Raw genomic sequence first — 16,522 nt, 5'->3', positions numbered from 1 at the left:
GGCATCATTCATTGCACTCGTTCACGTGGAACAGAATGTGAGAGGGGGCCGAGCCCTGGAGAAGCTGGTCTGTGGGCTCTGACACCCAGGGTGAATCTAGGTGCTCAAGACCCTCGGCTGGTGTCCTGTGAGCCCAGATTAAGCAGAGTGTGACCACAGGATGTGGGGACAGTTGTTGATACAGCAGAAAGCAGTGGGATTTGACAGTTGGCAAACTAAAGGTTCCTCAAACAGTGGGATCGACAAATTGACTGGTAGAACTTGACATTGACTGGTATAGCCAATATCCAACTTTGTTATCACCAGAATGGTTTTTAATCACAGGATGGTTGTGTTGCCCAAGCAGTTGGTGTGAAGGCAACTTATTATGAAGAGTAAGTTGGCAAGAGCTCTGGAGTAGCACTGACCCTGGGGTGAAGCTCAACTTTACTACTTTTTAGCTGTGTGACCTGGGGCAAGTTGTTTAACATCTCTGAACCTCAATTTCTTTACCTCTAATGTATATCTAATCATACTGATGAAATGGAGTTCTTGCCAGGATCAAATGAGAGAAAGTATGTAAGTCAACCAGGATAGTAGCTGGGACATTAGGAGACTTACAGAACAATGGATGATGATGAGGAAGATGAGAATAAGGGTGGTGGTGATGGTGATGATGGAGATGATTGTAATGATGGAGATGATGGTGATGGTAGTGATGATGGTCATGATAATGGTCATGATGATGGTAATGATGGTGATGATCGTCATGATGGTGGTGATGATGGTGGTGATGGTGGTGGTGATGGTGGTGGTGATGGTGGTGGTGATGGTGGTGATGATAATGGTCATGATGGTGGTGATGGTGGTGATGGTGGTGATGATGGTGGTGATGATGATGATGAACATGATGATGAACACCAACCCTCTGTTGCTGCTCCTCTTCCCAGACACACAAGGGCTTTTCAACTTTTTTGTGCCCTGGATTCTTCAATGATGCTATCAAGCTGTAGAGGAAAATAGTTAATCTTCTCATCACAGGGGCTTTAGAGACTTTTGCTGTATTGCTACTCACTGTGTCCCTTTGCTTGGTCCAGTTATGAGCCTGGTGAAAATTACCCAGACGTCATTTGATTGTAGCACTATCTTCCCTTTGCCTCTAACATCTCAGACTGATTGAGAAGTCAGTTCACTCTTCCATGTTCCTATGTTGACACCTGTCAGATGGGCTTGCGGACATTTTATTTCAGGCACCAAGAGAGATGTGCATGGTGGACGGTGGGAATGATGCTTCCAGCTGCTTGGAGAGAAGCAAGCTGTGAGGGACAACTGGTTATTGGGATGAGATGGCTTTCCCATTTCTGTGAGTGTTAGTAATCAAAGGCAGGATTTGCCCTTTCCAGAGAATAATTTTGCAATTTGGCAAAGCTGGAATGGAGAATTCCACAGAGCCCATTGATACATTCTTTTGTAAATTGCCTCAGCTAACATTTTGGGGAGTTATTTTCTTTAATTAAAAAATAATAACCATCCCCATTAAGAATATAAAACTAAAAGATCGCCCCCCTTTTCTGTGCTCCGACAGCCCAGTACTTCAACTAAGCAGACCTAAATAGAATTGCTGGTCAGATTTGACAACTTTTATGTTTTATGATTATTATAATTTTTCTTCTTCATTTTCCATGACGTAGCTTGAGCCGCAAAGCGAGAACTATAAAGCTAATTTCATTCCTTTCAGCCTCCTGGCCCCAGGGGGAGATTTTGAGTGGTGTGGCTGCTCAGGATGGCTCCAGCTTTGGTTTTGAGATGGTCCATGCCACGGGAAAGCTCTGTTAAGAGACCCCTGGTGTCCTGAGGGTGTTTGCAGTCTCATGGAAACTTGGCAGACACTTCGCTGTCCCCTGCCTGGCTACTCTGACGTGCTTTCACATGACAAACAAAGGCAGGGGCCCAGGGTGGAGGTTGTAACACCCCTGATGGGTGGGAGAAGGGGGAGAGGGATTTACATCCCAAATCCTCTCTCCCTTAAAAGCATATTATTTCTTAAATATTGACAGAAGTAATTAGAGGACTGTTGAGTGCAATTTCTGGTTGTGTCTCTTTGTAGCTCTGTGACAATGGGCAAGTTGCTTAATTTCTCTGGGCCTCAGTTTCCTAACCTTTAAAGTGGGGACAAGAACAGTACCCACTTCCTACAGTCACGGAAAGGATGAAATGGGCTAATACACCATCCTGCAAAATGTGTTAGATGTAGTGCTCTTTGTATGGGAGATTATTTCAGGTGTACTCTTTGATTTTAATAGGTAAGTATTTATTTTAGCTGCATCGGAAGAGCTATACTTAGCAGCACAAGCCCATAATTTCACAGCTATCATTTCTCAGAGCAAGGCTAACCTTATTTGGGCAAAAACTTAATTTAAAACATACACTAAGTTAAAGAGGAATTGGTCTGGGTCCATGGCAAAAATCACAGCTAAGTTTGGGGTCTACTGATACATACTTCTTTTGGGGGCAGGGATTCCGAACCTCTTCAGTGCCATGGACCTCTCCGGCAATCTGGTGAAGCCTGTGGGTCACTTCTCAGAATATGACAATATGATTAAATGCATAAAATAAAATGCGTAGGTTGCAAAGGAAACCAATTATGTTAACGACAGCAACGATGATGGTGGCCATTTGTTAAGCACTCACTGTGTGCCAAGTACTGTCCAGTGTTTCACATGTATTCACCCGTTTCTTCTCTCCACACCCCTTTTCAACTGGGGGTTTTTGTTACCCCTATTTTACAGATGGGAAAACCAAAGCATGGAGAAGTTAAACATTATGTCAATGGCGACCAGTAGAGCAGGTCAAAAATAAAAAATAAAATTCTATGGCACAGACAGCAAATTATCCGGATTAGGGTCACCTAGGATCATCCCTGTCTATCCTAGGTGGGCAGCTACCATTCTTTACTAATGAGGGACAAAAACCTCAGCCCTGCTTTAATGATGGAGACCCAGAAGTTAAGTCCGAATGACTGCTCAGTTCTTCTCGTTTTTGAATTCAAAGAGGTAGAATAGGTTGGAATATTGCAAAATGCCAAATGTGTTGATTGATCATTAAGAGGGGTTCTTACCTGGGGCTGCTCACTTACCTTGCTGAATACGTATAGAACTATTGATAAACTTATTTGCCTGATGTATAAAGCATGAAAAGTTTGTGCCCAAACATATATATTCAAGGCATATGATGCACTTGAGTATAAATTGGCACACTTTGCTCATCAGAGACCCTTTTCATTTCTCATTCTGTGAGTTTTCTGGTGAATTCTTTGATACCCATGGTTCACTCAGTGCAGCGATCTATGTTAATAACCGATCAATGTTATTTCCCATCTTCTCTCTTTTAGTAAAGAATATCCCGTGGTTCCCAGGAGCACAGTGAGACAAAAAGTGGCCTCTAACCACAGTCCTTTCAGCAGTGAGCCTCGAGCTCTCTCCACTTCATCGAACTTGGGATCCCAGTACCAGTGTGAGAATGGTGTGTCCGGCCCCTCCCAGGACCTCCTGCCCCCACCCAACCCGTACCCACTGCCCCAGGAGCACGGTCAAATTTACCATTGCACCAAGAGGAAAGGTGAGTGTGACAACCCCTGCCCAACTTGCCTTTCTCTACTCCTTCTTTCCTTTCCTTGAAACAAAAAAAGGGACACAAAGCTACATTTATTTATTTAAAAAATGTAATCAATACAAAAATACATAGAGATTGCAAGAAATTCAAACCATACCAGTAAAACTAAAGGCCCCCTCCACGTGTCTCTCTCCCCCAGTTCTAGCCCCTTCCTTGGGGAAAACTTATTTGACATGTCCAGACTTATTTTATTCATTTACACGTGCACACACACCAATAAAAATCGTTTTGTTTTTCCTTTTAACAGTTGATTTCATACTGTATTGATTTTGCAACTGGCATTTTCTTTTTGTTAAACTTCAGAATGTTGTAGATTCTTGTAGATTCTTTTCATGAATCTACGTTCTTTGCCTCAAAGGATGAAGCAGAGTTTGTGTTGTCACTGTCACTAGCAGACAGGGAGGTGGCTTCATGTTCCTGGTTGTCTCACAAACCAAACTACAGGGAACTTCTTTCTAATTGGGAGTCCCTCTGAAGTTCATGTGCCAGGGTTTCTCCCAGGTGGATTCTGAGCTCTTCTTTCCTTTCCAGATCAAAATCAGCCCCCCCCGCCCCCCCAACACAAAATCACAACTGATTTTCTCTCCTTTGCATGCCCTCTTTCAATGTACTAGGCTGGTGTCTGAGACACTCATAGTTTCCTTTGCCCAGTGAGAAATGGATGACTTTTCCTAAGTCACCTGAGTCCGAAGGGAGTAGGTTAAGGAAGGAAATTTCTGCTGGCATGTTTTTCAAGCCAGAATCCAAGCAAAGCGAAGGTCACGGCAGTGTGGTTGAGGTCATCTTACTAGAACATTTGTTTGGTGTGAACTGCAAGCCTCTCTGTGCCTCAGTTTCCTGCTTTGTAAATGGTGCCACGTGCCCTAGAGCACCTGATACTTACAAGTACCCAGTAAGTGGTAGTTATGGTTGCCTAAGTGGCAGGTATCGCTCCAGAAAGGGAGTCCCAGGAGGAAGTAAAAGGGAGGCTGCTCGTCTCGGTGACGGCTTGAGAAAACGGACCCCCATTTTGCAGGGGGAGAGGACCGTAGAGGCCAGTGCTTATGCCTGTCGTCTTTAGAATCAGACAATGGGATGAATCCTACCTTTGTCATTTGCAAGTTGTTATGATTAGGAGCAAGTTACTCAACCCCTCTAAGCCCCATTAAAAAAAAATCTGTCAATTTGGGCCCATGATTGGACCTGCCTCAGAGGCTTGAGGTGAACATGTCATGAAATCATGCCTGTCACGTGTTTAGCACAGGGCTGACTCAATAAGCCGTCACTATTTTGCTCCAGCAGGCCCAAATCCTAATCTTTAGAGTGGCCTGTTGTACCTAACGGCCTCAGGAGACAACACAATGCCTTTGGAAGTCCAGTGCCCAGGGTCTGGACCGTTACAAAAAGACTCACTCACGAGAATCAATGGGAATGGACGCTTTGGTGGCTTTCTCTGCAGCTGGGGTGACATATGGAAACTAACAGTTTGACTCTCTGACATTTACTAATCTTGCGTTTTGAACGAGGGAAGAGCAGTCTCTGGTCCAAGCCTGGGCTGGGGAACGGACCTGGGTGAGGCTGAGGTTTCCAGACTTACCTGAAGCCCATCCAAGCTCCTTGGATCTCATAGGCCTGAACAATATCACCCCAACAGGCCCCCTGGCCCAACTCCCAGCACGTCTGCTGCCAGATGGGCTGGAGACCAGATGCCTGCAAACATGTCTGCCTCTTCAGGCACGAGCAGGGGTTAAGACTGTCTCATGGAACATAGGTCCCTGCATGGAAATTCTGTTTTCTATTATATTTAAGGGTGCTTTGCCTCGGTTCCAGACCTCAACCTTTTCGGTGGAGTAGGTGCTATTATTAACCCACTTTACAAACGGGGAAACTGAGGCTCAGAATAGTAAAATCCTGTGCTGGTGATTCTTGAAGGTGGAATTTGAACCCAAGCCTGGGCAGCAGACTCTGCCTGGGCCCGGAACCACCACTCGATGCTGTTACCTTTACTTATCAGCTACAATCTCAAAAAATTTCAGTCTCCACTAGAGATCTGCTCTGGAGACTGGGTCAAATGTGCTGATTAACAGCTCACCAGGTTTGAATTAGGGAGCTCTGTCTATTAAATTAATGCCAGACCAAAAGAAGAGGAAAAAGAAGTTAAAAAGAATCAAGGCACTTTTTTAGATTCAATATTTATAGCAGCATCCTTGTAAGTGCATTCCTGGAGGATGCAGTGGGAAGGCTTTGAATGCAAGATTGGTGAACCACTTTAGATTGCATGAGCCGTTGACTTTCACGGGGTGCTTTGTGGCATCTTTGAGCGTACTCAAGGTCAGTATCGGATGGCCACTGGGGAAGCTGGAGTCGGTGACTGGCCCATTGCAGGACATCCCAGTAGCTAACACTTTCCAGCAGTGTGGCTCTGGGCAAGTTGCTTCAACTTGCTGAGCCTCAACTACATTTTCTGCAAAATGGGGACAACCATAGTACCTACCCCATGGGGGTGTTATAGGATAAAACGAGATTATTCATGGAAGGCACCTAAAACAGTGCCTGACGCATGTAAGTGTTCAGTAAATGTTAGCTAGCCGCTGTCCTGCTAGCTCACACTGTCCCAAACAGGTCAGATATTACAATTGCATATAATTGTATAACATTTTTAGATGAAATGGTGATTGAACGCTAGAAAGGAAAGACGCAGAGTGCTAACAAATAGAACACGGGGGTGTCACATTAGAGTGGTGGATCAGGGAAGAATCTGAGCTGAGAGTAAGAGTTGGGAAGGAAAAGAGGGAGACGGTGGATGTCCAGGCACCCACATGTGCAGCCCCTTGGAAGATGGGATGGGGGTGAACAAAAGGCCAGGGTGTCTGAAGCATAGTGAAGGGAAAGTGGAGGATATCAGGCTATGAGAAAGGCAGGGGTCAGCATGATGCCAGGCCTCGTGAGCCGTTTGAAGGACCTCAGATTTTATCCTAACACCAATGGGCAGCCATCAGAGCGGTTTGAAGCCTTGAGTGACAGGATTAGGATTTTCTTGTGAAGCAGTCACTTTGCCGTGATAAGGAGGGACTGGATTTGACACCAGAGCTCTGTTGAGAGGCTGTTGCAGACTCTGGGGCGTGAGCTGATGGTGGCTCAGACCAGGGAGTAGGGAGACGAGCTGGAGATGTGGGTGGAATCAGGACTTAGTGACTGGTTGGAGATAACAAGGTGAAGAATTACCTCCTTTTCCCGATGCAGAAACTGAGGCTCAGGGAGATTGAGTAACTTGCCCAGCCTCACCCAGCTGGTGAGTGGCCCTGCCCCAAATCCACACCTCCATCTGTGCACTCGGGGTACACGGCATATGCACCCTGCAGGACACCTTTCACCTTTCCAGAAACCTCTGTCCTTCTCACCTCCCTCCACCCCCAAATGAAAGCTCCCAGGGACAGGGAACATTCCAGCCAAGCTCTGTCTGTCCTGCCTGCCTCAGAGGAGACGAGAAAAAGCAATTCATCATCAGCCTCCATTGTAAAGTGATAAGGAATCAGCGGAGGTTTCCTTCCAGTTTGGGATTCCCGTTAAGTGATAACTCCATGGGTGGCTTTCCCCTCGGCCCCTGCCTGCCCCACTCACTATCTGACTTCCCCTCATTGTCTGTCTCCTTTCCAACGAGCCCAGGAGGCTGGTGCAATGAGATGTCAAAGGGCTAGGCAGGCCAGAGGGCTCCTTGTGTTTGGACCCAGCTGTCTCCAAACTATCTATCGCGATGGATGGGAAGGTGTTTTATCAATGCCACTCAATCACAGCCAGGACCCAGGGGCCTGGGAGAGCACTTGTCTGTCTTTCTTTCTCCCTCCCACTCAGGCAACCCCTCCCTACCCCATTAAAAACCCAAGGTAACCCAAATAAAGATTTTAGCAAAGCCATGTACAACATTGGGTATTTAAGAGGGAGTCAGAGGTGGGAGTGGAAGGGGAATTGGTTATAGTAAAGGGTTTTGCAGAGGCATTTGTTCAGTCCTGTGTACTTTTTAGAGCCATTTTACATTGCTTTCTTCACTGGACCCTCACTGCGATCTTTGAGCAAGGGGAGATGCCCTCCATCCCCATTTTGCTGTGAGTAAGCAGAGGCCTCAGAGGTTAGGTTAGATTGTCAAGGTTATGTGGCTGGTGAGTGGCAGATCTGGGATGTACTCATCAAATAAATGGTGACTGAGCACTTACTTTGTACTGGGCACTGTGCTGGGTGCTTGGGATACCGAGAGGGCAAGATGGCAGAGGTCTCTGCTCTCAGGAAACTTGTATATCACTGGAGGAGACAAATAGATAATAAGCAAGTAAATAAATGTAATGGCTTCAGATAATGGCTAAGTGAGACCTGAACTGGAGTCCTTTGATTCCCAATCAAGGATATTCCCACAATACCGTTCCAGTCCTTTCTACTTAAAGCTAAGAGCTAAAATCTATCCATCCATCCGTCCGTCCATCCATCCATCCATCCATCCATCCATCCATCCATCCATCCATCCAGTCATCCATTTATCCATCCATCCATGTGTCCATGTCCATCTGTCCATTCATCCACCCATCCATCTATCCTGTTTTTTGAACAAGAGTATCACGAAAGCTGAAAGGCTAGTGCCATCTAGCAGAAAGATTATTGTTTGGTGAGTCAGAAGACCTGAATCAGAGTTCCACTTCTGACTTGCTGAAGGTCACTCAGTGAGCCAGAGGCTGCCCACCACTCTACCTCGAGGGTCTCTGTCTGAATGAATTCCAATCGCCAAGGGAAACGACCCATTTGGGAATGGTGACAATATTTGCTCAATGGGATTTGTGATTTGAAAACAGCTCTGTGAGTGTTCCAGCTCTGGAATCCACCCAAATGCCTTCACGTATTGGATGACTATGCCAGAGCCATCAGTCCAATCTTCCGAGGGGGAAAAGAGATAAAATAACCCAGGTGATTTAGACAGCTAAGATTTAAACACTTTACATGCAATGAAGATAGACAGAAGCTAGACTGCACTTATTATTATCTCAATTCCTACATGAAATATTGGTATTATCCTCATGTACAGTCAAGAACTGAGATTGGAATGGTCCCAGTGGTTCGTCCAAGGTCACATAGCCAGTGAGAGCCAGAGACATAACTCTGCGCCCTAAAATCTGTGTTCTGGATTCATCATTAAAGCCACTTTTTCCAGAATCAATAGCATCCAGAAAATGCAAGGAACCAGGGTTTTTCCCAGCTCTATGCAGTGATTGGTGGTCAGAATCAGGAAGAGCTTTCCTGCTCTCCAAGATACTCTGTTGGGTTCAGGACCACACATAATACACAAATCTCTGAAACTGAGCTATGGCCTCATCTCATCAAGCACTTGACACGTGACTACAGCCCCTTCCCCAACTGTGGGAGGTAAACATGACTTGGCTGGGAGAGATGTCTTTGCTGTTGATCAGTTAGCGGGCTCCCAATGAAAAGAAACCGAACCATAACCAAAATAAATGCAGCGATTACATCCAAAGCATTTATCACAACCTGAAATTTGGATGCTTGCATTGGAATTTCTTTACAATGTGGTGAGGTTCGAGAGGAATTTGAGAATGCTCAGGACCTGCTTTCATCAATGAGCCAGCATTCAGCTTCTCTTAGGACTCTGCATCAGATCTTCGGGGTATTAAAGACTGGAATGTGTAATTTTACGATTTTCCAAAATGGGCTCCAGCCCTTTTCATATTATTCTTCCTTTTTTACTTGTAACAAATCTGGAAGGGGATCAGAAACTCGGGAATGGTTAGTTTGCCTTATTTTTTTTTTTTTCTCTTGCCAAGGGTACCCTGCAGCTGTACTTTCTATTATTGAAAAGGGGAACGCCCTGGTTAAATGGAAAACCCGAAGGTTCCGATTCCAGCGACAATGGAAACATTCAGATTTATGGATCTGGGGGTGGAAGGAAGAATGGAGGGGAGGAACCAAGGGAGGAAGTGACGAGGACAAAAATAGTTGAGTGTAGCAGTGTCTTCAAGACGCGAACAGAACGGCCAATGGAAAGGTGAACTATGTGGTCACTGACTCTTCTGGATGTCTTCAAACATCTGGCATGACATAGACAGAACAGCTGGAAGAGTGACTGCATTTTTCACTTTTTTTTTTTTTTGGACAAATGTTTGGGCATCTTATGAGTCCCAGATGTGTCCCAGAAAGAGTCTAGCTGGAAATAAATTTGCTCCCTGTTCGCTGGGTAAAACTTTAGCATAGATATGTTTTGTTTGGGAGATTTTTGACTTACCCTGTGGGTGTCACTCAGAGAATGATACAAATGGAGGTGTTGGGTGGAACCCACACCCAGGCTATCTGACCTCAGCTGGGGAGCTGTTTTATAATCCAGTCCAAAGTCAAAGGGTTTCCTGTGAGGGAAATGACTGCCTTGGAGCTTTATGTTTGAGGAACACCTCCAAATCACAGAGGGTTAGCATTCCCCACTCACTGCTTGGGGTAGGAGGGAGAAAGGTCAAACCGTGCACTGTCAGCAGCAGGACCATGACAACCTGTCCACCACTCCGTGGCCAGCACCTGGCAAAGGACCTGGCACTCGGTAGGGTCTCATACATATCTGTTGGGTGCCTGGGTGAGTGGCATTGCATGATAGGTATCTAGAGAGCTGGCAGCAAGGTGTGGCAGGCAGAGCCAGTCAGACCTAGCTTTGATGTCAGCCTCTGCTCCTTCCCAGTTGTGAGACCTTAGGTAGGTCACTTTCTTGAGCCTCCATTTCTGCCTCTGTGAGACAGGAGTGAGAGTAGCCACCTTGAGGAATGATTATGAGATTAGAATAAGGTCACTTAAGAGGTCCTCAATAAATACTAGCTATTATTTCCTTCCATCACGGAGTCCCACACCCTGCCCTCACACCGTCAACCATCACGGTGAGTGGCGGGAATGTTCCAGTGTTTCATTTTCCTTCACACCCCCTAAAGACAGACATATTTCTGATACATTTATTGATTAGAAAGAGATTGGAAGGTGAAGAAAGAAAATCTCCAGTTTGGGCGTGGAATTCTAGCTAAGGAATGAATCTGGGTTGTTGTTTACACCTTGGTAGGGATTGCCAAGTTTTGCTTCCCCTGAAGGCTACACCCGGAGGTGTGTTATTACAGATGGGTCTGCTGTGAGACTGACTGGTGGTGGTATCTTTGCTCAAGAGCTGCCCTTAATGATGTCATGTCAGGAGATTTACATGCTCAATCTTATTTAATTCTTAGCTGCCCAGTGGAAGAAGAATTACTAATTCTGATTCAGAGATGATGAAAGTAAGTCTCTGAGCAGGGAGATGCTAATGTCCCACAGATAAGTCAAAGAGCCATATTCAAACCCAGTAGTGTCTAGACTTCTTAATCTGGATTTTAGGGAGTGCTTGGATTTTAGGGCACTTGTATCACGTACAAGTCTCCCAACTTTGTGTTTCAGTGTATTTTTCTAGGGGAGAGCCCAGCACTTTTGTTAGTTCCCAAAGGGGTCAGCGACCCCAAAGTGGTTAAGGATGACCCCCTTTCGGGGACAGAACTATGTCCACTGCCCTACACTGGAACTAAGGGAGTGGCATGCCCAGCAGAACATCAGTGACGCATTAATTTGTACTGACTCAGATGTTCACTAGGCACTTGCTTGCGTAATCGGGAAAGGATTTGAGGATTCATTCGAGCTCCCGTCTGTTTGTCCATCCATCCTTCCGTCCATTGCACAAATCTTTATTGCATGTCCTCTTTAGACACGTCCGTGTCTCCTTTGTAAAATGGGGATAATAATAGAACCCATAGGGTTGTTGTAAAAATTAAATGGGTTATCTCGTGGAGAGTACTTGGAACAGTGCCAGCTAGAGTAAATACTCTGTATTGTGTTTATTGTTATCGTTGGTCTATCATTATTTTTGTTCCTAGGGATGAGCTAGGTTCTGGGAATGTAGTGATGGATAATACGGACAATGTCCTGCCTTTGTGGACTTTATATGCCCGGGAGGAGGGAAGATAATAACAATGATTCTTATTTATTGAGTGTTTCCTTGTACTGAGCTCTGGACTAATATACATTCTCCCATTTCAGTCTCAATAATTCCCTTTATAGAAAAATGCTATTATTACCCTCTCCATTTTGCAGATAAAGAAACTGAGCTCAGAAAGGTCAAACTGTTTGCTTAAAACTCCATAGCCCCAAGGTCCTTTTTTTTAAAAAAAAAAAAAATTAAATTTTAAATTTAATTTTATTTTATTGGGGAGTGTTGGGGAGCAGTGTGTTTTTTCCAGGACCCATCAGCTCCATGTCAAGTCGTTTTCAATCTAGTTGTAGGGGGCGCAGCTCTGCTCCAGGTGAAGTCGTTGTTTTCACTCTAGCTGTGGAGGGCGCAGCTCACTGGCCCATACGGGAATTGAACCTGCGACCTTGGTGTTATGAGCAGTGTGCCCTAACCACTGAGCCGACCAGCCGTCCTAGCCCTAAAGTCTTAACCGTGACAGTCCACCTCTTTGTATCAGAATGGAAGTTGGTGCTAATCATCTAGACTTAAGCCTCAAGCCTTCAGCCACATGGCCATTGCTGCCTTTACTTGTGGGGTGGCTGGTCTTGGCCTCATTGGTCTCTTCCCTCCTGTCTCAGCAGATGAAGAATGTTCCACTGCAGACCATCCCTATAAGAAGCCCTATATGGAGACATCGCCTAGTGAAGAGGACCCCTTCTATCGCTCGGGCTATCCTCAGCAGCAGGGCCTGAGCGCCTCCTACAGGACAGAGTCAGCCCAGCGGCAGGCCTGCATGTATGCCAGCTCTGCGCCGCCCAGCGAGCCGGTGCCCAGCCTGGAGGACATCAGCTGCAACACGTGGCCCAGCATGCCTTCCTACAGCAGCTGCACGGTCACCACCGTTCAGCCCATGGACAGGCTACCCTACCAGCACTTCTCTGCTCATTTCACCTCGGGGCCTCTGGTCCCCCGGCTGGCTGGCATTGCCAACCATGGCTCCCCACAGCTCGGAGAGGGAATGTTCCAGCACCAGACCTCCGTGGCCCACCAGCCTGTGGTCAGGCAGTGTGGGCCTCAGACTGGCCTGCAGTCCCCTGGCGGCCTCCAACCATCTGAGTTCCTCTACTCTCATGGCGTACCACGGACCCTGTCCCCACACCAGTACCACTCCGTGCATGGGGTTGGCATGGTGCCAGAGTGGAGTGAGAATAGCTAAAGCAAGGCCTGCTTCCTAACAGACATTCGCTAGAGAGAGGAGTGAGAGAGCGGGAGAGAGGGAGAGAGACGGTAGCAGAGAGAACCCCATGGACAAGATTCTTCATTTCACCCAATGTTCACATCTGCACTCGAGACCCCCTAGACACTGATCTAATCAGTAGCTTGAAACCACAATTCAAAAAATGTGACTTTGTTGTTTCTTCTCAAAACTTAAAAAACAAACAAAAAAAAGATAAGTCCCATCCCCACATGACCACCACATTCCTCAGCCGGCCACGTTCACACCACCTTCAGATGTCCTCCCTGATTCCTTCTTTTGGTCTCCAGAAAGTCTGGCCTCATCGAGTGTTTTATCCTAATGCGGAGTCTTTTCCTGTCTTGGTGTTAATGTTGACATTGTTATATAATAAATAATAATATATTTTTTTCTTTCAATTTTCTTAACGGGACCCAGTCCCTTATTTTGGGGGTGGTCTGAGGCAAGTACATTTCAAAGTACATATGTGTGGGGTTCCCTTCATATATACCACCCCTAAAAACTAAATTTGCCACCCTCCCCTTGACTAAGAAATTACCTACCTCTGCCATGTGATGTTTCTGAAAAGGTTCCCTACATCCCAGCTTTTCTCCAATTGTGTCCTGCCTTCCTCATCATCACGGAGCCCCGCGTTGCCTTCTAGTGGAGTCAGGATAACGTTGGACTCCATCTGGCATCATATCTTACTCAGCCCTCCTGTCTTCCCAGCTCTGGGTCTTTCCAGCCATCTGTCGCTAAAACGTGGCCTATAGCTTCCTGGCCGGAAAGCTTGCTTTGAAAAACTTAAAAAGCCCTGGTTTACATGCGGGCCGAACTGTGATAAGCAAGGAGCAAGCTCTGTGCTGACAAGAGTTGTGAAAAAGCCAAAATAAATATTCGTCCTGATACAAAACAAAGCCAGCCCCCAGCCTCCAAACCTCTGTCGCTGACAACCCAACTGGATGCAAAAAATCCACAATTCCTAAAGAAGAGGCAAGACTTGCTGACCCATTCGTTCTCTCCAAAGAAATCGCCAAACGCCGACACGAAACTGTGGTTATGGAAAGCAGAAAACAGTATAAAAAAAGTGTGTAAGTAAAACGTTATTGCAGGGTTCTTCAGATGTAATATTTTACTGGTACTATTTATTTATAAATAGGAGTTCTAATTAAGTAATAACATGAAATGAAATCCAGCATGGGAGCTGGCCAAGAGCTTTTAATTTTATTGATACTCAAAACCAAGTTTGCGTTCTTTTTTTTTTCTTTCGAATGTGCTTTGCTTTCTTGATGAAAAAAAAAATTTTTTTTTTTAACTGACCCTAATAAAGAGAACAGGGTAATATGCGAGGCTGAGTATGTCCAAGTCCGTGAGAATGTGTGAGTATATGTTTCTATGTGAGAGTCTTCAAGCGATTATGTCTTTTTTTATGTTGCTAAGGGGGGGAGGGTGAGAATTCAGTACTCGTTTCGTATATTTGTGTGCCAATTAATGCCTAATAAATACCATGTGCTTAAAAAAGTACAAGGGACTTGAACACCCATTTTTTTTTTCCTGTTCTTTCTACTGACTGAAGAGAAGGGGAATTACGTGGAGCAAATTAGCCCATGATGTCTGGCAGGTGAAGTTTTCACGCCATCTGCTCTCTCCTGTTTGTTTTGAGGTATTTAGAATCCTTGAACTTGAGTGTGACAGAGCTGAATATATTTATCCACTGGCTTATATCCCTGGAATGGAGTTATTTGCTTTCATTGAATTTGTGTCAGCATTGGGGAGAAAAAAATCATCAGGAATTCCACCTGATCAAAAAATGGTATCAGTCACGCTATATGTAACACCCAATACTTGGTTTTCTGAAGAACCTCTTTTTTTGAATTAATTGTCGGAATCAAGTGTTTTAGAGATCCCAATGCAAGCAACTTTATTGACCATCAATGGATATTTACTTAAAACCCACAAATTTAGGATTTGGGACTTGGTCTCATATAACACATATGGGGCAGAACAGAGGAGCAAACGGTGAGTAAATGAGTCCTGCTTAAAAAAAAGAAAACACCTCAATTATAAAGAACCATCCATATGTCACATCCCTTGAAATAGGAATGACTGGCGTGTTGATTACAAATTCTTCATGTATTCGTATCTCCCTGGGATCTTTCCTAATCCAAGAATTCCCCGAGAGGTGTGAATTAATTATAAAGAAATGACAATTTGGCTTTTTTCCCCCAAGTACAATGGAAAAACTAGGTCAATGGCCTTTCTGTTCCCACAGAGCATTAATTAGTAAAGTTTCACTGGATAACTTCTGACTGTACTCTAAATAGATATTTGTTCTGACTGGTTAAAGAAAAAAAGGTTACTTTTGAAAAAATTACCTTCCAAATGAATTGACCAGTTATACAAGATAGTCTTAGTCTTGCATAAGAACGTGACAAGAATACCGAATTAATGCCCCAGCAGGCAAACCATCGCCACCCTTAGAAAATCATTACAAACAGGTTCACAGCAAGTTTCATAAGTCATAGAAGAGATACTCTCATTCCATAACAGATGCGAGTTAACCTCTTTGGGTCCCAAACAAGGGCGACAAAAGCAGACATGGTGATGGAGGAATGAGATGTTGGTTCATGAATGTGTAGTGATCACCCAGTCTGCATTCATTCATTTATTCAGCAAGCATGTGTTCAGGTCCCACTTTACGTGGTAGATACCCTTACTCACTGAGGACCTACTGCTTCTACTCGGCTCTTTGCCAGTTATTCCCGCAGCTGCAGAGGACAGACTGGATTTGTGAGCTGGTAGGCTGCTTTGTACTTGGGAGAAGTGTGTTACAGTACCTTCCTGGCTTCCTGGTCCAACACTGAACACTTTAGAGTGGGACTCAGAGTTATGGGGCAGAAGGGTCACCAGAACTTTCAGAGATTCAGATCATTAGTTTTCTCGAGCTCAGAGAGGTTGGCAACACGCCCCAACATCACACAGCTGGTGTGTGACAGAGCTCAGGATGCAGCCTACGTTCCAGCCTTTCTAAATTGAGATATTCTACCAGCTTCAAGGGACTCTGGGAGGTTTAAGTGAGATGGTATCTGTGGCAATGCCCACTAAAGTAATGAACACAGTGATGTTTTCATTATTTTATTATTTTATACAGCAGATGTACATTTAAAAAATAACGATACTTCTTGTTAATGAGAAATAATTATTTCATTATTTTGTACAGCAGATGTACATTTAAAAAATAACGATACTTCTTGTTAATGAGAAAATAGGAAATGTCATAAACCGCCTGTTGGAATGAATATAGATAAACCTTTCGGGAGGAGAGTTTGGCAAACTATATTCACAGCCTTAAACTAGTGCCAATCATTTAATTTGATAATTCCACTTTGGGGAATTGGTCCTAAGGAAATAATCAGGGATATCCATAAGTATTTCTTTTCTGGGAAGTTCATCATGATTTTCTTAAATCATAAGAAACCGGAGACAGCCTTATTATCCAATAATATGGGGTTGGTTAAATGAATCAGTGTATGCTCATACAATGGCATACCACATGGCCATTAAAAACACGTTTGTGAAAATGACTTGAAGATGATATTTAAGGTAAATTATGGGTAAAGAAACCGGTTACAAGTAACATGGGCATCAGCTTCCCAGTT

At 44.7% G+C, this 16,522-nt stretch overlaps 1 protein-coding gene across 8 annotated transcripts in view; it reads left to right on the top strand.

The window, feature by feature from the left end:
- The window catches only part of TBX5 (T-box transcription factor 5), an 83,101-nt gene extending 68,696 nt beyond the window's left edge, over positions 1–14,405 (top strand). For 6 of the 8 annotated variants that reach the window (XM_081037058.1, XM_081037059.1, XM_081037061.1 and 3 more), the window contains exons 8-9: positions 3,371–3,597; positions 12,271–14,399. In XM_081037058.1, coding sequence (XP_080893184.1) covers positions 3,371–3,597; positions 12,271–12,845 — 802 coding nt within the window. In that variant the 3' untranslated portion in view covers positions 12,846–14,399. Of the gene's footprint in view, positions 1–3,370; positions 3,598–12,267 lie in introns of all 8 variants that reach the window. The other 2 variants (XM_081037056.1, XM_081037055.1) reach the window with 2 other exon arrangements.
- Positions 14,406–16,522: the final 2,117 nt, after the last annotated feature.

The sequence above is a fragment of the Rhinolophus hipposideros genome, assembly GCF_964194185.1.
Source record: "Rhinolophus hipposideros genome assembly, chromosome: 24".
Taxonomy (NCBI): Eukaryota; Metazoa; Chordata; class Mammalia; order Chiroptera; family Rhinolophidae; genus Rhinolophus; species Rhinolophus hipposideros.
Note: the sequence above shows the minus strand (reverse complement) of the source record. Positions and strands in the feature narration are given on the sequence as shown.